The sequence below is a fragment of the Malaclemys terrapin genome, chromosome 7 (assembly GCF_027887155.1).
Source record: "Malaclemys terrapin pileata isolate rMalTer1 chromosome 7, rMalTer1.hap1, whole genome shotgun sequence".
Taxonomy (NCBI): Eukaryota; Metazoa; Chordata; order Testudines; family Emydidae; genus Malaclemys; species Malaclemys terrapin.
Window position 1 is genome coordinate 59,218,963 of NC_071511.1, and position 20,908 is coordinate 59,239,870.

The 20,908-nt window shown below is 48.6% G+C and overlaps 1 protein-coding gene across 1 annotated transcript; it reads left to right on the forward strand.

Moving 5' to 3' along the window:
• Positions 1-5,658: 5,658 nt before the first annotated feature.
• LOC128839938 (beta-microseminoprotein-like) lies at positions 5,659-20,584 on the forward strand. Its single transcript, XM_054033285.1, has 4 exons — positions 5,659-5,711; positions 17,923-18,022; positions 18,953-19,052; positions 20,254-20,584. The coding sequence occupies exons 1-4, from the start codon at positions 5,709-5,711 to the stop codon at positions 20,381-20,383; spliced, it is 333 nt and encodes a 110-aa protein (XP_053889260.1). The 5' UTR covers positions 5,659-5,708; the 3' UTR covers positions 20,384-20,584.
• The last annotated feature ends 324 nt before the right edge of the window (positions 20,585-20,908 follow it).

A 20,908-nucleotide genomic window follows, 5' to 3' on the forward strand; every position in this document is an offset into this window, starting at 1 on the left:
TGAGGACACATCTGGAAAGCTGCCCCATGACCCGGTGATTGACTGTGTTTAGCTGTTGTCAGAGTTAGGCTGACACCTCTCACACCAATGCTTGTTTTCCTTCCCAATGCTAGTTTTTCTTGTCCTGTTGGCTTTGATGAAGAGAAATGTAAACTCACCTTCCATAAGGAGCCCTGCAGCTACTTGTTGGTGGAGAAGACCAACCCCTCTAAAACTTGAACCTAGAACATCTGAAGGAACCTACAGTGGAGATAGCTGGCGCAGGTGCTTGGTCTAGAACACTGGAGGAGGCAGACGGTGCCTGGTTAGTTTTTTTATCTTTGGACAGTGACTAACAAACCCATTCTGCCTTCACAAGCATAAACTAACAAGTTCACCAAGTTTCAGCCCCTTTCCCCCTGACAGTCACCCAAAACAGATTCCACAAGGCTTGTAGCGGTGGAAGAGGATAGCAAAGCCTTTGAAATGCCTGTAATGCAAATCACAATGTGCACAGTAACACACACAACATACAGAACAAAGATAAACACAAGGCACATACCAAACTGGGCGTAGAACAGAAATGCCACAACAGGCAGAAAAGATCAGAAGGTCCATGGATGTTTGCAGAGCGGGGCTCAGGTGTTTGCATGGTCCTTTCCCATTTCTCCACCCATACTCCCTGCGTCCCCTCTCCCTTACTGCACTCACACACTAAGGTTACCTTAATTGTCTTCTGAGAAGGAGGGCCTAGTAGCCTCAACACCCAGTCTGTAGGGGACTCAGTGGTGTACTTCCTAGTGTCTCCAGGTGGCTGCTCCCCCATCTTGCAGAGCGTTGCAAAGGGTGGCAGCAGCAGACACATAGAGCCAGTGGTTTTCCAGGTCTCCTGGGCTCAGAGAATAGTCTGACTTTCCTATCGCCAGCAGGGTGTGTGAGAGAGAACTGTAGGAAAGCGGTCGTTCTTTATAGGGGTTAACTGGGTTATCCAGGGTATTAAGGAATGGAGGTATGCCCCACCTCTCCTTTACTTCCTGTTCAGTCAGTGGGAGTTTCCCCCCCCCCACTCTGTTGTGATGTAGTTAAAATAAAACAGAAAGGACCCAGCCTGCAGCCCTGAGCAATCTCTGTACAAAAGGATCCTTCTGCATCTTCATCTCTGCTCAAATGAGCTGCAGGATCCCAGAGCACCAATAAGAATTAAAGCTGTAGCCAGGAAATCCCCCCTGGTAACCCTGCTTTGTGTGATAAGGCTGGATTCATGAGTTAGTGGTACCTAGCCTAAAGGTCTGTTCAGGGCCAGCTCCAACTTTTTTGCCGCCCCAGGCAAAAAAGAAGAGCGCCACCCCGCCATAACACGCCCCCCCAAGTGCCACGCCGCTGAACCCCCCCCCGCCCCTTCCAGCGCCTCGCCAGGCCGCCCAAACCCCCGGAGTGCCGTGTCCGGTCGCCCAATCCCCCAGTGCCTCGCTGGGCTGCCCAAACCTCCGGAGCGCCACACTGGGCCACCCAAACACCCGCCCCCGAGCGCCATGACGGGCCGGGGCGGGCCGGCCAAACCCTCGCCCCCCTCCCCCCGAGCGCCGCGCTGGGCCACCCAAACCCCCGGAGCGCTGGTCCGGGCTGGGCCAGGCCAGCCAAACCCCCGCTCCCCCCCCCGAGCACCGCGCCGCCCAAACCCCCGGAATGCTGCGCCGAGCCACCCAAACCCCTCCGAGTGCCGGGCCGGGCCGGGCCGGCCAAACCCCCGCCCCCCCCGAGCACCGGGCCAGGCTGCCCAAACCCCCGGAATGCCGTGCCGGGCTGCCCAAACCCCTCCGAGTGCCGTGCCATGCCGCGCCGGGCCACCCAAACCCCCAGAGCGCCGGGCTGGGCCGTGCCGCCCAAACCCCCGGGCTGGTGCCTGGAGCCGGCCCTGGGTCTGTTACCAGGGTCCAGACTTCCAGAGGGCATGAGTCAGGAGTGTGCACATTCCCTTAAGTGTGTACACAGTGGGTGTGTACCACATGCAGCTGACATATGCAGTATCGCCTTCATAGAGGTTTATTGTTTCCAGAGAACATTCAGAATAGAGAACAGCTGCTCAAGTGATGTGCAAGGACTGAAGTTTATTGAGGAAGGGGAACAATGGGAGGAATGGAATTATCAATAAGGCAAACAGATGCAACATTTTACGTAACACAGAATGAGACAGATGGTTCCCAGAATTCCCTCGGTCCTGGCTGGCCTTCCCAGATCTCAAAGTCCCTCATACCTTACAAATGACCCTCTGGTTCCTAGCAGAGGGTACATGTACATGCATGGTTCTTTCGGCCTAATGTTGGCAGAAGTACGGCGCTGTGATGGCAACTGAGTTAAACAATTGCCCAAATCTGCCCAAGGGGTAGAAGAGGGTGAAAGATCCTAAGGCTGCAAGTCTTGGGGTCAGATCCCCAGCTGGTACAGACTAGCTCAACTATGCTGGGGATCTGGCCCTTCATTATCACTAGTGGGGAGCCATGAAATATTTTGCAAGTTTTCATGGAGCCCCCGTTTCTTTTATCTCAATTTCTGCTGCCTGAATTCTGAGCCTGTCTGCATGCCTTTAACAGAGACACAGATACAAGATACACGGTGGAGGTAGGAGTGCAAAATATATTTTGGATGCAAAAATATTCCTCCAAATCCTAAATTGCCAAAGTTGCATCTGAATTTGTTTTCTGACATTCAGCTCAGTGCTGATTTTTTGCCAAGGTCTGCACGAGCCAGGGCCGGTCAGGAACACTGATAGGAGGGGTGGGTGCTGATTTACAGGGAGTCTCCACCAACAGCCCGAGGGGTGAGATGGGGGCTGGTGAGAAGTCCCTGCTAGTCCTCGTCCTTGCTGTGGGCTGATTTTGGAGTCAGGTATAAGATGCCGTGCCTCCATGTATAAGAACTGGGTTCGGTCCATCAGCAACTGTGTGTTTCAGGTCCATGCTTGGTCACCAGGGGACAGAACCTCCCCACGGACTCTCCAGTCAGATCCCTCCAGTCCATAGACTTCCTTACGCTGTTCCTTTGTGGAAGAGTATAATGCTTGTATCATGTATCAGATGGGTAGCCGTGTTAGTCTGAATCTGTAAAAAGCAACAGAGGGTCCTGTGGCACCTTTAAGACTAACAGAAGTATTGGGAGCATAAGCTTTCGTGGGTAAGAACCTCACTTCTTCAGATGCAAGTCGAATGCCTGTATGCATCTGCTGAAGCTCTCCCTACAGATACACAGAACAAGCACCTACGAGCTACAGCACCGGGTAGAGGTCATTTATAAGGGCCTGCCATCTCCCACAATCCCTCTGCTGAACTCAGAGGGACCTCCTGGGTCACCGGGCTTAGGAAAGCCCCATCCAAAAGAGAAGGAGCAGCCACTGGTTGGGAGGGGCAGTGGCAGTCCCCTGGCATCCGCGACTGTGACTCTCAGGCTCTGGATGTCTCGCACCCCCCCCCCCCCCCAGATTTGCTGTATTGCTATTGGCTGTTGGGCTGCTGTTCATCTCACCCCCCCCACCACTGCACCCCACCCCACGCTCCCCGTTGTGCTTAGCCTCTCTCACCCCATTACTCTCTCTACCTGCCTCTTCCTGTACCCCTCCTCTTACCCCAACAGCCCTCCCCCGCCTGGCAAAACCCCAACGTCTTTGACAAATAAATACAACCAACATCTGTTTGCACCAACAGAGACATGGCAGTGCCCTCCCCCGTGCTGCCATTACCCCGATCTCCCTGCTGCTATGCTGTAACCCAATACTGCACCCTGGGTCTGGCTTTGTCCTCTTAGGCAGTCAGCTCTTGCAGCAGTGGCCGTTCCTCCCTTAGTGCCAGAGGGGCACCATCCAGACCGGAGCTCTTCCAAGTTATAAACGGTACCTCAGGAGCAGTCTCTCCCTGGGAAGGCAGGGGAGCAGCCCCGAGTTAGCTTCTATAGGCAGGAATCCAATAGTAGTATGTGTTATCTTTGTATGGTAGAGGCCCCAGCTGAGACAGGCCAGGCTCTGTGCAAAGACATAGCAAGAGACAGGCCCTGCCTCAAAGAGCTTACATGCCACACAGACACAGGCCGGAAAGGCGAATGGAGGCATAAGAAGCACTGCAATTTGCCCAAGCTCTCCAGCAGGCCAGTGGCCAAGGCAGGAATAGAAGCCTGGACTCCTGACTCCCAGGCCAGTGCCCTACCCCCTAGGCTGCACTGCCTCCCTGGCGCTATTTAGACTTTTGCTCCTGTGAGCGGGATCTGAGTCCCATGCAGGGTCCATTGCACTGCACTGCCTTGGGTGACAGTCACCTTGTACATGACTTGGCTCCTTAGCTACTGTGCTAAGCTTTGTGCAGCAGAATTTGTCCCTGTCATATTGGGCTGCAGTAAAAGATGGAATCTTTTAGCCTCCCAAAAGATGGACTCTTCTAGCCTCCCAAAGCTAGAAGCCTGGGAACATGGCCAATTGGCCCCCTCTGAGGAGTTTGAGGAAGGGGACAGCTAGGTTCCATACACAGAATCCAGGCTTCCAAGGACCCACCCCATCCGCAAGGGCCTTTCCTTTTCCACAAGGACCCACCTTCCCACTAGGGGGAGCTGTTACAAGGTAGGAAGGGGGGTGATTTCTTGGAAGTTTGAGTTCTGCAATGGCTGAAGGTCTCTGCCACAGAAGAGGGTGTAGGGCCAATCCCTGTGAACTGAGCTTGCAGAATCCACTCTGTAATCATAGAATATCAGGGTTGGAAGGGACCTCAGGAGGTCATCTAGTCCAACCCCCTGCTCAAAGCAGGACCAAGCCCCAGACAGATTTTTGCCCCAGATCCCTAAATGGCCCCCTCAAGGATTGAATTTACAACGCTGGGTTTAGTAGGCCAATGCTCAAACCCCTGAGCTATCCCTCCCCCCAACTCTGCAGGGATTCTCAGCTTTAGTGACAAGTCCCCTGTAGCCATATCTGTTCTCAAGTGTTGAAAAGGACACGTGGCTTTTGCAATGCTAGACACTTCCAAACGATACCCCTGCCATTAACAGCCGGATTCCTCCAGCGGCTCTCCCTCTCACTGATACCAGCCCAGAGACAGAAATACCACCACTGGCCCCAGAGGTGAATCTGTTCCCTGCGTGCCAGACTGTGGCGCTCTGAGAAATACCAGCCTTGCGAATGTGTGGCCCGGGCTACAGACAGACCAGGAAGAGGGAAGTTTGGGGTGATCCCTGCAGAGTGGGGTAATCCTTCTTTCCACTTAATATCCCCCCCAAAGGCTTTTCCTAGGATTAATCATTCGGCTCAGTTTGCGCATAGTCGTTGTATGACTGGATTCCTGCATGCAACTGCTGCTGCTTGGACTGAAAGGTTAGTGCTTCATACAAGCCTTGGGGCCCGGGAAGTGTTGGCAATAAAGTCTGATATGAATCCTTATCATCACTTGATAGTCCTGATAACACTTGACTCAAAACCCCACACAGCTGCCATCTAGCTCCGTGTCAGGTGCACAAAAGTCTTTCCCTTTCATTTCGGAATGAAACTGATAATTGGCTAAACATTTTAATGATGTCCACCTCTGTAAAGTCATTCACAGAAACCTCTATCAGAGCGATTTGCATCATTGTGTTTGCTCAAGGATTGGCACTGCAAACAATTTATTTTCACACCGTATATAAGTTTATATAAATACATTGCAAACATAGACTTCCCACGGGCTGTCTGCTCCTTTGAGACCAACGACTTTGCAAGAATGGTAAGTTGTTGTGTTTCATACTTTAAAAGGTGGCTGCACATTCCTACTGATTTTAAAGTAGATATTTGGGGCCTGATTTGAGAAGTGCTGGGTGCCAATAGCTCTAAATGACATAAATAGAAGATTGCAGGTACTTAGCAACTTTGAAAAAAAAATCAGACCCCAGATGATTTTACCTGCCAGGGGTATGCAAAAGGTTTTGAATCAGGCTTTTGCATTATAACCTTGTTTTCACATGCTCATAACTTTTGGAAAAATTCTCTTTGCTGGCTGAAATCACCCCTGCTTACTCTCAGCCCAGAGTTGAATTTTGTGTGTTTATTGTAGAGAGTTTAGCACAAAGCTGTCCAGCTGTTTCAGAGTTAAGGAGAGGAGAACATTTCCCCATTTTAAGTGAATGTTACTCTACATTTTTTTAGTCATCCTCAGCTCAAATATAGCTGAACTTTACCTCAGGACATTTCCAGTCTCACTCCAAGCTAGGCCCTTCCTTTTTTTAAACCCCCCCCGCCCCCAACCCTTGAGCGATAGAGGCTTCAAGTCTTGATTTCACACTTGCTTAACAGTATCATCCATCCCAACCATAGGGAAAGTTACCAGGGCCCTGTCCATATTTCACTGAAATCAGCGAGAAGACTCCCATTGACTTGAGAGGGCTTTGACTCAAATGCTTTGGGCAGCAGTAAGGGATAAATCCTGTCTGCTGGCTGCATGGGGAGAACCCTACTACCGTTTTGCTGTGCAAGGAGACTTGAAGGTTCCATGGGGTGTATGTATGACCTACATATGGTGAGAATCCAAGCTCCACGAGGGAGGCTGGGGACGAGGCAGGGCGATTACTGCTTGGTTAATAGCCTGCCTTTGTAAAGATATCTTCAATATTATTCTCTATCCCTCTCCTAATACAGTCTAGCACCCCATTAGCTCTGGTTGGACTGCTGCTGCCCACTGAGCAAATGGTTTACACTGGACTGTCCACAGCAGCACCCAGTTGACTACATTTAATTAGGGACTCTGTGGCGGGGTTGTGACATACCAGGGTGCAGTCCAGACCAGTGGGAGGCTGTGTTACCCCTGCCCTGCACCCTTGGATGCTTTACAATGCCTTGCAGTAGTAGCTTCCACCTGGGCCACTCACAAACAACCTTCCAGCATGCATGCCACACCTGGAGTGTCAGTGTGTAACTGCAGCCTGCCAGCCACACTTGGGTTACGCTCTCGCTCTCACCAGCCTTGGTTATGCTGCAGGGTGACCCCAACACACCCCAAGTCCCAGCTTTCCCCCCAGAAATGTATGTCTTGTATTGCCCAGTCCTCTGTGGAACAGCACAGATATTTTAAGTCCATTATTCCTTTAAGGTGGGGATCTCAAACTCAAATCACCACGAGGGCCACATGAGGACTAGTACATTGGCCCGAAGGCCGCATCACTGATACCTTTCCATATAAAGGTACAAAAGCCCCCCCGCCACTGCCAGCCCTGCCCTGCCCCCATTCCACCCCTTCCATGAGGTCCCGCCCCTGCCCCACCTCTTCCCACCCCTTCCCCAAATCCCCGCCCCTGCCCCGCCTCTTCTCCACCTCCTCCCCTAAGCATGCGGCTCCCCGCTCCTCCCCCCTCCCCCCTGGAAAGTGCTACCAAACAGCTGTTTGGCAGGAGAAAGTGCCTGGAGGTAGGCAGAGGAGCGGGGCCGGTGGGTGAGGTGAGCTTGGTGGCCATAGGAAATAGCTCTGGGAGGGGTGGGGGGGGGGCACGGGGAGCTTGGTGGGCCGCAGCGTGCTTGAGACCCCTGCTTAAAGGGAATAGTGTGCCACCTTATCTCAAATAGTTATTCAGACACTTCAGTTTAAACACTCTGACTAGATAAAACAGTAAAACAAGTGTATTAACTACAAGGAGATGGATTTTAAGTGAGTACATAAAAGTCAGAAATGGTTACAAGGAAAACAAAGATAAGATGTTTACTAATGTCTAATTTAACAAACTATATTAGAGTCAAACAAAGCTTCTCACCACATGCTCCAGTAGATTACTGACCAAACTCTTGGGTCAGGACCCCTCCCCCAATGGCTGCTTCCTTTGTCTCTTCAGGTGCAGTGAATGTGATGTCCCTCTTGTTTATAGCTTCAGTCGCCCTCTTGACAAATATTTCCAGCTGAGGACTAGGAGCCTAAGGCTGTGTCTACACTGCCACTTTCAGCGCTAAAACTTTAGTCCTTCAGAGGTGTGAAAAAACACCCTCCTGAACAATAAAAGTTTTAGTGCTGAAAAGCGCCAGTATAGACAGTGCTTTATCACCGAATGGTTTTTTTTTCTCTCTCCCGGCGATAAAGTGTAACTACACTGCCGATGTCACAGCGCTGCCGCGGCCCCACTGTAACATGGGCAGTGTAGACATACCCTTAGAGTCTATGTGGAAGGATATTCCATGATCATTTTTTCACCTGTTGGAACTTCCTTTGTCTTCCCTTTCCTGCTTGATGACGTTGTTTACTGCTTAAATGAGAAATAAGCAGAGCACACATTCCTTTGTTTAGAACTGACCTGTCTGCCAACTTCTGTTTGGGCAGGGCTGTGGGGTTTGGAACATCTGTTAATAACACAGTCTTACAACTTCACATACAATGTTGCCAATATTTTATCAGGACAACTCTGACTAGCAAATTATGAGTTTCCAAAAGATACCTCACAAGGCATCCTTTGTACAAAGATGATTACAATCGCATGTAGGATGTGAACACAGGGGTGCATTCCATCACATGGGGTGTGCATGTGTTTTGTTTTGTTCCTGCCAATGGGCATTACACTGCAATTAATGTTTGCCAGCTTTTTTGCTGCATTTACCAGCTCTACAACCAGAATCAGAGGAAAATATTATAATACTCCGGAGACTAAACTATTGTGTGCCAGAGGCAGAGACCAGAAGAAACCTAGGTGCTCAATGCCTGAGGACCCATATTATATGAAATACACCCAGAGAATCCCAGGAAGGGACCTGTCCCCCATATTGTAGAGGAAGGCGAAAAGAACCCCAAGGTCCCTGCCCATCTGACCTAGGGAAAATTCCTTCCTCATCCCAGATTTCGGGAACTGTTAGACCCTGAGCATGTGAGCAAGAACCAGTCAGCCAAGCACCTGAGAGAATAGTCAGAGCTCTGGGCCGTCCCTGTCCATTGTCCCATCTTCAGCCATAGCCAGCCCTGATGCTTCAGAGGAAGGAAAGAGAAACCAAAATAGAAACACCTCTTCTCCCCACCACCATAATACACTGCAGGGGGAGGGCGGGGAGATTCCCTTCTGAACCCCTGCAGGTGACCAGCTGAAGCCCTGAAGCATGACATTTTAGGAACATTAAGCATGAACTGGAAAGGATCCCTTGGGTTGCTGAGCCCTGCCCTCCACCATTACAAGCAGCCCCATCGTACAATTCCACTCAGACATTTAGTGAGATCTTAAAGCTCATTAGGTTGTCTGCCTCCACCACTCCTTAATAACCTGTTGTGAGTGGTTTTTTCCAAGGATCTCTGAAAGTTCCACCTAAAATTAACTAGTCAGTTCTCCCTCATCCACTATTAGGCTGAGAGGCTCCTACCCTGCAGTGCGGCAGCCATCTTAGAATTGCATTTGTGAGGTTAGTGAAGGAACAGGGTAGGTGGCAGTGTAAAGGAAGTGAATGAAAGGGGGTGTCTACACTATGGGATTAATCCGAATTTATATAATTCGAATTTGGGAAACAGATTGTATAAAGTCGAATGTATGCGGCCACACTAAGCACATTAATTTGGCAGTGTGCGTCCAAGTACCGGGGCTAGCGTCGATTTCTGGAGCGTTGCACTGTGGGTAGCTATCCCATAGCTATCCCATAGTTCCAGCAGTCTCCCGCGCCCATTGGAATTCTGGGTTGAGATCCCAGTGCCTGATGGGACAAAAAGATCCCAGTGCCTGATTGTCGCTGGTGGTTCTGGGTACAGCCTCACCCCTCCCTCCCTCCCTGCATGAAAGCAACGGACGGCAGACAACCATTTCACGCCTTTTTTCCTGGGTGAACACTGCAGACTCCATACCACGGCAAGCATGGAGCCTGCTCAGCTCAAGACAGCAGTCATGAACATTGTAAACACCTCGCGCGTTCTCGTGGAGTTTATGCTGAGCCAGGACCAGAAAAACGAGGTGAGGAGGCAGCGGCGGTGGCAGCGCAGTGACAAGCGTGATGAGGACATGGACACGGACACGGACACGGACACAGAATTCTGTCAAACCGCGGGCCCCGGTGCTTTGGAGATCATGTTGTTAATGGGGCAGATTCTATCCATGAAACGCCGATTCTGGGCAAGGGAAACAAGCACAGACTGGTGGGACCGCATAGTGTTGCACGTGTGGGACGATTCCCAGTGGCTGCGGAACTTTTGCATGCGTAAGGGCACTTTCATGGAACTTTGTGACTTGCTGTCCCCTGCCCTGAAACGCCAGAATACCAAGATGAGAGCAGCCCTCACAGTTGAGAAGCGCGTGGCGATAGCCCTGTGGAAGCTTGCAACGCCAGACAGCTACCGGTCAGTCAGGAATCAATTTGGAGTGGGCAAATCTACTGTGGGGGCTGCTGTGATGCAAGTAGCCAAAGCAATCACTCAGGTGCTGCTACGAAAGGTAGTGATTCTGGGAAATGTGCAGGTCATAGTGGATGGCTTTGCTGCAATGGGATTCCCTAACTGTGGTGGGGCGATAGATGGAACCCATATCCCTATCTTGGCACCGGAGCACCAGGGTACCCAGTACATAAACTGCAAGGGGTACTTTTCAATGGTGCTGCAAGCACTTGTGGATCACAAGGGACGTTTCACCAACATCAACGTGGGCTGGCCGGGAAGGGTTCATGACGCTCGCGTCTTCAGGAACACTACTCTATTTAAAGGGCTGCAGCAAGGGACTTACTTTCCGGACCAGAAAATAACCGTTGGGGATGTTGAAATGCCAATAGTTATTCTTGGGGACCCAGCCTACCCCTTAATGCCATGGCTCATGAAGCCATACACAGGCAGCCTGGACAGGAGTCAGGAGCTGTTCAACTACAGGCTGAGCAAGTGCAGAATGGTGGTAGAATGTGCATTTGGCTGTTTAAAAGGTCGCTGGCGATCATTATTGACTCGCTCAGACCTCAGCCAAACCAATCTCCCCATTGTTATTTCTGCTTGCTGCGTGCCGCACAATCTCTGTGAAAGTAAGGGGGAGACCTTTATGGCGGGGTGAAAGGCTGAGGCAAATCGCCTGGCTGCTGATTACACGCAGCCAGACACCAGGGCGATTAGAAGAGCATACCAGGAAGCGCTGTGCATCAGAGAAGCTTTGAAAACCAGTTTCATGACTGGCCAGGCTACAGTGTGAAATATCTGTTTGTTTCTCCTTCATGAAAACCCGCCCCCTTTATTGACTCATTCTCTGTAAGGAACCCACCCTCCCCCTTCCCCCAGCTTGCTTTCAAACCAAATAAAGTCACTATCGTTTAAAAATCATTTATTCTTTATTAATAGATTATAAAAAGAGGGAGAGAACCCGGGTGGGGTTTGGGAGGAGGATCGGTGGGAAGGAAAAGGCCACTAAAAAAAGGTTAAAAAAATGACAGCCTTTTGCTTGGGCTGTCCACTGGGGTGGAATGGGAAGGTGTACGGAGCCTCCCCCCCCCCCCGCGTTCTTACACGTCTGTGTGAGGAGGATATGGAACATGGGGAGTGGGGAGGGGGGTTATACAGGGGCTGTAGCGGCACTCTGTTTTCCTGCTGCCGTTCCTGAAGCTCCACCAGACGCCGGAGCATGTCTGTTTGCTCACGCAGCAGCCCCAGCATTGCATCCTGCCTCCTCTGATCTTTCTGCTGCCACCTCTCATCTCGAGCGTCTCTCCTCTCCTCACGTTGGTCCCTCATGTCCTCATGTTGGTCCCTCCTGTCCTCACGTTGGTCCCTCCTGTCCTCACATTCACTGGCTTCTTTCCTATACTTTGAAACCGTGTCCTTCCACTCATTCAGATGAGCTCTGTCACTGCGGGTGGATTCCATGATTTCTGCAAACATCTCGTCTCGCGTCTTCTTTTTCCGATGCCTGATCTGTGATAGCCTTCGGGATGGAGGAGGGAGGCTTGAAGAATTTGCAGCTGCTGTAGGGAGGGAAAAAAAGAGAGAATTTTTTAAAAAGATACATTTTGCAGAACAATGCTTATACTCTTTCACGGTGACCAACATTATTCACATTACATAGCACATGTGATTTCTGTGCAAGGTCGCATTTTGCCTCTTAATATTGAGTGCCTGTGGCTTTGCTGCTAGAGATCACAGGTCCGGGCAACAGAATTCGGCTTGCATGCGGCCATGGTAAGCCGTTGTCTTTCGGCTTCTGCGCCCTCCTTTCCCACATACCAAGCAAAGCCCGTTGAGTGCTGCGGTTTTCCTGTTAACATTCAGCAGCAGCAGAAAACAAACTAACCCCACCCCCCATCCAATTCTCTGGATGATCACTTTATCCCTCCCCCCACCGCGTGGCTGGTATCAGGGAAGATACCTGCAGGAACCAAACTAACCCCCCCGCCATGAATTCTCTGGGATGATCACTGTACCCCTCCCCCCACCGCGTGGCTGGTAACAGGGAAGATCCCTGCTAGCCAAACGCGAAAAGCTCAGGGCCAATTTCCCCCCCTGCGCTTGGCTAACTGCAGGGAAGGATTTCTTTTCAGTCACAGGCAAACAGCCCAGTAGGAACGGCCACCTCTGTCCCCTTAATTAAGTTCCCGTATTTCAACCAGGTTACCATGAGCAATATCACTCTCCTGAGGATTACACAGCAAGATAAAGAACGGATGTTGCTTGAATGCCAGCAAACACCGGGACCATATGCTGCCAGGCTTTGTCAGGCAATGATACCAGATTACTTGCTGCAAGCATGGCGTGGTCAAGTGTCCTACCATGGGGGACGGAATAAGGCTGCACCGCCCAGAAACCTTGTGGCAAGGCTTTTGGGGTACCTCCAGGAGAGCTTCATGGAGATGTCCCTGGAGGATTTCCGCTCCATCCTCATACACGTTAACAGACTTTTACAGTAGCTGTACTGGCCGCGAATGCATCCCAAGTCCTCAGGGCAAAGTAATCATTAAAAAACGCTTGCTTTTAAAACAATTTTTATATTTTAAAAGGTAAACTCACCTGAGGTCCCTTCCATGGGGTCATGGTCTTGGATACTGGCTTGGGAGGGTACTTCAGTCAGGCTGAGAAAAAGATCCTGGCTGTTGGGGAGAACGGAGTGCTGGGTGCTCTCTGCAAGCTCGTCCTCCTCCTCCTCCTCTTCCCCATCCGCAGAATCCTCAGGTGTAGCTGATGAGACTATCCCCGACCCGGAATCCACGGTCACAGGTGGGGTAGTGGTGGCGGCCCCCCCTAGAATTGCATGCAGCTCGGTGTAGAAGCGGCATGTCCGCGGCTCTGACCCAGAGCGACCGTTTGCCTCCTTTGTTTTTTGATAGGCTTGTCTGAGCTCCTTGACTTTCACGCGGCACTGATCTGAGTCCCTATTGTGACCTCTCTCCATCATGCCCTTGGAGATTTTTTCAAAAGTTTTGGCATTTCGTCTTTTAGAACGAAGTTCTGCTAGCACTGAATCCTCTCCCCATATAGCGATCAGATCCAGTACCTCCCGTACGGTCCATGCTGGTGCTCTTTTTCGATTATTGGCCTGCATGGTTACCTGTGCTGATGAGCAACAACATCTGTGGTCACCTGTGCTCTCCATGCTGGGCAAACAGGAAATGAAATTCAAATATTCGCGGGGCTTTTCCTGTCTACCTGGCCAGTGCATCCGAGTTCAGATTGCTGTCCAGAGCGGTCACAATGGTGCACTGTGGGATAGCTCCCGGAGGCCAATACCATCGAATTGCGGCCATACTAACCCTTATTCGAAATGCTAAAATCGATTTTGGCGCTACTCTGTCGGGGTGGAGTACAGAAATCGATTTAAAGAGCCCTTTATTTCGAATTAAATGGCGTCGTTGTGTGGACAGGTGCAGGGTTAATTCGAATTAACGCTGCTAAATCCGAATTAAAGTCATAGTGTAGACCAGGCCAAAGAGTGCAAAGGGAGGAAGAGTAGTGGGGGAGACAAGACTGGGACTCACTTATCTGTGGCAATATCCACAGGGTAGGGCACTGCCCTTCCCCTCCAGATCCTGTCTTCACTGAATGGGTTGTTGGGAAGTGGTCTGACAGTCTATCACCACCATGAACACTGGGAGAGGGAAACACTATTCTCCAGCTATAGCAGACACTGGGCTACGCCCACAAGGAAAGGTCACACTTTAAAAGGGTGTGATACTGTAGCTGGGGGGTACTGTGCTGAGGGTGTCCTCTACACTCTACAGTCCAAAGAAGAGTCTGCCCCAAGAGAAACCATCCCTGGTTTTAGACTGTGCCAGGTGTATGCTGGGAATGTATTTGAGGCATTTAAATCAATGCTGCAGGAACACACATGCAAGGCAGACATGATCAACAAGGCTCAGTTCGGTACCTCTCTATCACATCCCAGGGCCTTGGATTAAGGAGCACCCAACTACCCTGAGACACGCTTTGAAACCCTATACCTCAAAGCAGTGCTACCCATTGCAGCTAAGCAACCTCAGTTCATTGGCTGGCATGACATTAGCTTGGCATTATCAGTTCACTGGAAACAGGACACCAGTACAGCAGTTATTAGGCATCATTCGGAATATACTGCATAACAACTCCTACTTCAGAGCATTAGGGGACAAAGCTGAGGTGAGGGGACAAGTACATTTGAAGACAGACCCTTTGTTGAAATAATCCCTTCTTTATCTCAAGTTTTCTCCTAATGCTAAACTTTCAGCACCAGGTGGGAAGTGACTGGTACAACTGCATTCCTGCATGCATTGTGCTAACCTTAGCATTAGGGGCAAACAGGGAGGTCTTGGCAAGGATGCTTCTTATGAAATCTCTGTTACCTGTGAGACAGCAGCAGGAGCGATAGAACATTGCAGGTGAAACAAAAGAATAGGAAGTGGGCAAGCAACCAAGGCAGAGCTTTGCAAGTAACTTGGACTTGCAGTCCATCCCTTGCAAGTTTGCTGGACGTGTGGGGGGAGTGGAGGGGAAATTGAAAGAATTTTTTCAGGTGAAATGAAATGGGAGAATTTTTTTTCCCAAGTCAAATGAAACATTTGTTCAACCCTAAAGAAAATGTTCCGTTTCTGTTTCATGCTTGTTAAGTAAAGGAGATGAAATTTAGAAACAAAGGGCTAGATTCGTAGAATCACGGAGGAACTGGCCGGCACTCACCTGAAAGGGGACACCTGCGTTTCAGTCCCTGCTCCAATGACTATTTAAATATGAATACCAAGTGGGACAGCTTAAAACAGGAGAGCGTGAGAGAGACCCACCTGCCAGGAGCCTGGTGGTAAGGGGACTCACCTGGGAAGTGGAAGACCTGGGTTAACGTCTCTGCTCCAGAGCAGGTATTTGATACATGGTCTCCCATATCCCATATGAGTGTCATGGATGCTGTTTGGGGGTGGGGATGGAGATGCCCAGTTAGCTGCCAGCACCAGTAATAATAGCTGAGTTAGCCTGGGTGCAGCCGGCACAGTGTGACTGTCTATGGACCTCACTCCTAAAAGGGCTATTGTGGTTGTGGGAAGAAGCAGCATATTTATTCCATGTGATGGAAACATCATTCTAAAAATGAGCAATTCCTGGGGAAGCCTGTCACCTGTGGAAAGGATCGCACACACCATCACAGTTACAGTCTAAGTAGCTGAAAGGGAAAAACAGCTTCTGTCAGACATGGACAGAAATGTTACTTCTGCTGGGTTTCCAGGTAGTTTGAAAAAAAGTAGAGATGTTTATAAAGTATTCAAGCTTTGACTGTGTCCTGAAGGTTAAGAGCTTTTCAGCAGGATTCTAGACGTGAGGGTTTTTTTTATCTTCAGCATCCACTAGGTCCAACTCTCTTAGGTTTTTCTATAGCACTTATTGCTGTAGCATCTCAGCACCGACATGGTTCAGTTCAAGAGCTGGCAATGGATTTCAGAACACCTCACCCCCCGTTTCATGCTCCAACCAGTAGGCCACAATCCATCCCTTAACTCAACTGCAACCCTGTGAAAGAGGCAATGCCTAGCCCTGATGTCTCATGTGAAATCTTTGAGGTCTTTGAGACAGCACAGCAGCCGAAGGAGTGGAATGCTGCCACTTTTCTTGTCATTATACCGCATCTGTCCCCATCTCTAAGATATGTAAGCTTGTCTTGAAGGGCTCACACTGCTAGCACATCAGCAGAAACGGTGTTTACTTATTGCTGGTGTGAGCAGCACTGGCCAAAACTCAGAATTTCTGATTTGGGGACATTTCAATGTGCTAAAATTTGGCTTCATTCTAAATTGGAACAAAACCAAATTAAAAAATTTCCTGTGAACCAGAAATTCCATAAAATATTCATTTTGGAAACACTGGCAGGTGAAGTTTCTGAAATGAAACATGCTCCCCAGGCCTAGACATGATTCTCATCAGTTTCCCTGCTGCACATCAGTGACTATTGAGCCCCCAGGGTTTCTCGCTCCCAGCTCCACGGCAGAGATCCTGATCCCAGCTTGAGTCAGAGCTCCCAGGGCTTCCTGCTTTGCAGCAGGGAGCCCTGAGATCTTCAGCCCCGGGGCAATCTGCATGTTGGGGATACTCCAGAGCCACAGACCCTAGAAAGGTGGGCTCCCATGCAATCCACCAGTCTGGCAGGAAATCAAGCCATTTTCTGTCAGAACTGTGCCTGTGGTTTATCCAAAGTACATCAAACTCAGAGCTTAATTTGTGCCGGGGCTTGCCAGGGCTGAGCCTTGGCACCTCTAGGCTTGGCAGTTTATAATCCCAGCATCTCAGGGCTTGCTCCATCAGCTACAAGCATAAAAATTTGCTTGAGCCCCAGCACTTCTTTCATTACAAATTAAGCAGTGATCAAACCTGATATGTTTTCCCAGAAAATTTTGGGGTCAACAATTGTCAGTTTGATCAGAACATTCCCAACGAGCTCTAGGCGTGAGACTGTCAGAGAGCTTCCAATCCAGCCAAACAAAGTGAAACTTTATATAGTGCCTTGCCGAGCCAAAACTTCCTATTACCAACCGGACAAATTTCAGGAATTTCTGCAAAAGTCTCCCCAGAACAGACTTATATATATTAAACTTGTTCAATATTAGGCCTTGCAAAATACTTGTTTTCACACAATGTATAAATTCACTGCAAAAAATTTCCCACAGGTTCTGACCTCTTTGGAAGCTCACATTTTGCAACAGTAAATCAAAGATTCAGGTTTCCAAAGTTGATAGCCCTATCATGCACTATTTGTTTTAAACTTGCTATCTGGGTGCATTCGAGAGAATCACCTGACTAAACGTGGGTATATTTTACTGAATACCTGCAGGAATCCATCATGAGATTAAGACACTGGCTATAATTTTATGAAAATGACAATGAATTCTGTTTGTTTGCTATGAGCTGCCCAGGTAAATCTGTGGGTCTTTTGATTATTGTTATTTTATTCTTGGGAAAAGTTATCTTTGTAAAAGCCTTTCCGATTCTGGAGATATTTAGAGCCATGCAATCAGAAGTTACAAATGGAAAATTCCACCATTAGTCCCTTTAGTCATCTTCAGCTATACGAGGTGGTATCCTTTTCCAGCAGTCTGTTATTTTCATGAGGTTGTGAAAGCTGGCCAATGTTTAGGCATTCTGCAAAAGATGGATAATGAACAGAGGCCAAATTCTGCTCTGGTTTGTACCTGTGCAAATTACAGGTCTCATGGCAGGCAGAATTTCACAGGGTCTTGATGAGCACAGGTTTTGCAGGCCATGTGGCAGTTTCTGTGGTGTTTGTAGATTTATAAATGAAGGGGAAATGTTATGATTCAATTTTTTGTGCGCTGCATCTTTAATGGGGAGTGGAGGTCCGGGCCGGGAGACCATTCAGAGTAACACTGATCACTTGCTTACTGAGTTTTTTATTATTATTAATTATTATTATTATTTGTGTGTCCTCTTTGGAATGGCCTCATTTTTTAATTTTGTTTTTTTACCAAGATTTTGTTTGATTCTGTAGAAATGAACCAGCTTTAGCTGGTAACCATTGAAAAGCCACCTAATCCTTACCACGGGCTTTATCTCCCTCTTACAGAAGTGCTTCCTGGGTTTCCTTCTTGCCATTGGCATCTTGGTGACACTATGTGATGCATACTGTTTTTTTGAACCAGATAGCCCACAGAAATCTACCCAAGGTGAGAACCAAAACAGCTCTCTGGATTGCTCTATATTAGCTGACTGCCACTGTGAATAGCCAGGAAGCGTATGAAAGAGGGGAATGTAGGGTACCCCACAAAATTATGTTTTTAGAGTGACAGGTAGCTGGCAAGAGGAGTACACAAAGGCATCACACATGGCCAATTTCTAATGGATTTAGCTCAAGCAAGTAGCTTGTGTGCATTCCAATTCTGCATAGTGACACCATCCAGTCTAGCTGGAGTGTCCCAACTCTGTTCTATCTCCAAGGAATCAAAGACACGAACCCACAGTGTGCTCCTTCCAAAGCTGTGGGTCTCCAGAGAGTTTCTGTTGATTTTGGAAGAGATGGAGTGATGCAGCCATCATTTTGCACTTGACAACTCCCATCGGAGTTGATGATAGTTTTGAATGCACCACAATGGCAGGATATGATCCTAGCTAGTTTACTGCTTATTGTCACAAAAGATTCATCCCAGAAGTGCAGAAAATGGAGAAAACAAGCTCATGCTCTTAAAGATAGAGAAATTCATGGAGGATAGGTCCATCAATAGCTACTAGCTAGGATGAGCAGGGATGGTGTCCCTAGCCTCTGTTTGCCAGAGGCTGGGAATGGATGATAGGGGATGGATCAGTTGATTACCTGTTCTGTTCATTCCCTCTGGGGCACCTGGCATTGGCCCCTGTTGGAAGACAGGCTACTGGGTTAGATGGACCTTTGGTCTGACCCAATATAGCCGTTCTTATGTTCTAAGTAGTAAACGAGACTGAAATGTCATTCAGGTGGGCACAAGAGCGGAATTAATGGCATTCTGCCTGCAGAGGCCTGAAGTTTACTTGCAACATGCACAGACAGTTGAAGTTGTTGGTCTGATGTTGAAGTTTAAGTGAAGGGTCGGGTTTTATTTTGTTTTATTTGCATATTGCAGGTTGTATTCAAGATGGAAAACAATATCTATATGGTGCCACGTGGATTAAGGACTGCCACAGTTGCACCTGCGGAGAGGAGGGAATAGGCTGCTGCTCCACGTAAGTTCAACAGAACCCAGTAGCAACGTTTCCACTGTGAAAACCACAGTGACGCTCTTGCCATCCATACTCTGAATAAACAAACTCCACCAAGGTCTGTTTTCCTGGTCTTCGTCATAGCCCTGGGGAAAATCACTTGATCACTCTTAACCTTATCATGACTGTTGGCTTTACCACCCATTAGGCCTATGGCTGCATTCTCCTTAGCTTACATCTTACCCCCTGGTGTTGGAGGCAGCCTTGCTGGGCACTCATCTTGTTGCATGGCTGTATGTTGCATGGCTTTTTTAGAACTTCTCATGACACTGGCAAATCCTTGGTTTACATTGGGGTAGAAGATGGTCACAGGTGGCTAAAACCACAAGGAAGTAATGAGAAATAATTTGTGCAGCTGAAATGATATGGGGCATTTAAGCTTGAAGAATGGAGTTAATTGAAATTGGGTCTAGTATTGCTCCCTTTGTGAAAAATGCCCATCAGATTTTTGATGATCAGAGGGGATGTAATACCTCAATTTTTCAGAGAGGCAGGATGGTCCAGTAGTTAGCACTCTTGCGTAGTACTTTGGGAAACCCATGTTCAATACACTGCTCTGACACAAATTTCATGTGTAACCTTGGGCAAAGTTGCCTGGGACCAGATCCTCAAGAAGGCACCTAATTTCCATTGAAATAACGGACGTTAGGAGCCTAAATACCCTGCAGGGTTTGGACCTAAGTCTCTGAGAGCCTCATTTCCCTAGCCATAAGATGAGGCTAGTAGCACTTCCCCAGCTCTCAGGGGTGTTGGAAAAATCAAAGTATTAGCGGTTGTGAGGTTTTCAGATGTCACGGTGATGGGGGACTTCTAGAGTTCCCACTGAAGTAAAACTCTTCTCTGCTGTGATGTACAAAATGCTCAACACTCGCTAGACAGCTGGTTTGCTGGGATCATTGTCTATCTTGCTGACTAATATCACTTCCTTGTTCTATTTGTTTTATCCCCTGATTATCTGTAGCTTCACACTGAGCTTGTAAACTCTCTGAGGCAGGGGCTGTCTCTATTTACAGGGGGTTTTGGTTTAAAACAAATTGCCAGTTCAAAGATAGTGAGGACACACCTGGAAAGCTGCCCCATGGCCTAGTGATTGATTGTGTTTAGCTGTGGTCAGAGTTAGCCTGACACGTCTCATACCAATGCTTGTTTTCCTTCCCAATGCTAGCTTTTCTCGTCCTGCTGGCTTTGACGAAAAGAAATGTAAACTCATCTTCCATAAGGAATCCTGCAGCTACTCGGTGGTGGAGAAGGACAACCCCTCTAAAACTTGTCCATTCACGGAAATGGTGGGTTGAGGAATACCCTCCTTGGAAGAACCTCCCTTCCAGGTTTAAGTCACTCATGGAATAATTCCTTTCTTGGATCCTAGTAATTGTAGATGCTGTTTTAAGATTTGCCACCAGCATGCTGTACTTTCCCTATCAACTGTGTAACCTTCTTTATTCTTGCATTTTGGAGATCAGTGTTGTTTCTATATAATTCTAGGTCTGTCATCGTAACTGAATTCTGCCCAGAGATCTTGGCTGATGAATGATTAAATAAAACAGCCAGGTAAAGCATCAAAAATGTCTGAGTTTTTTTCCTTCTGAAGAAATTATGGGGTCTCTTCTTCTCCCTCCTTGCTATTAGATGGACAGGGAGTGACAAGGGGAGCACCAGCATTCCTGGAACGCTTTTAATAATTGGTGAGCTGCTTTGGAAGATGATACTTAGAATTCCCCAGACAACATCATTTGCACGGTTTGTCAGGTTCAGCTCTGACTGTAAAAGAACCAGGGGCGAAACCCAGCTTCCAGTGACGCCAACGCAAAATGTCCATT

What these genes read in the sequence shown, in the direction of transcription:
- LOC128839938 (XM_054033285.1), top strand. An exon ending in CCCACAGAAATCTACCCAAG is followed by an intron (nt 18,023 to 18,952) that starts GTGAGAACCAAA and finishes TGCATATTGCAG; the next exon opens with GTTGTATTCAAGATGGAAAA. An exon ending in GGAATAGGCTGCTGCTCCAC is followed by an intron (nt 19,053 to 20,253) that starts GTAAGTTCAACA and finishes TCCCAATGCTAG; the next exon opens with CTTTTCTCGTCCTGCTGGCT.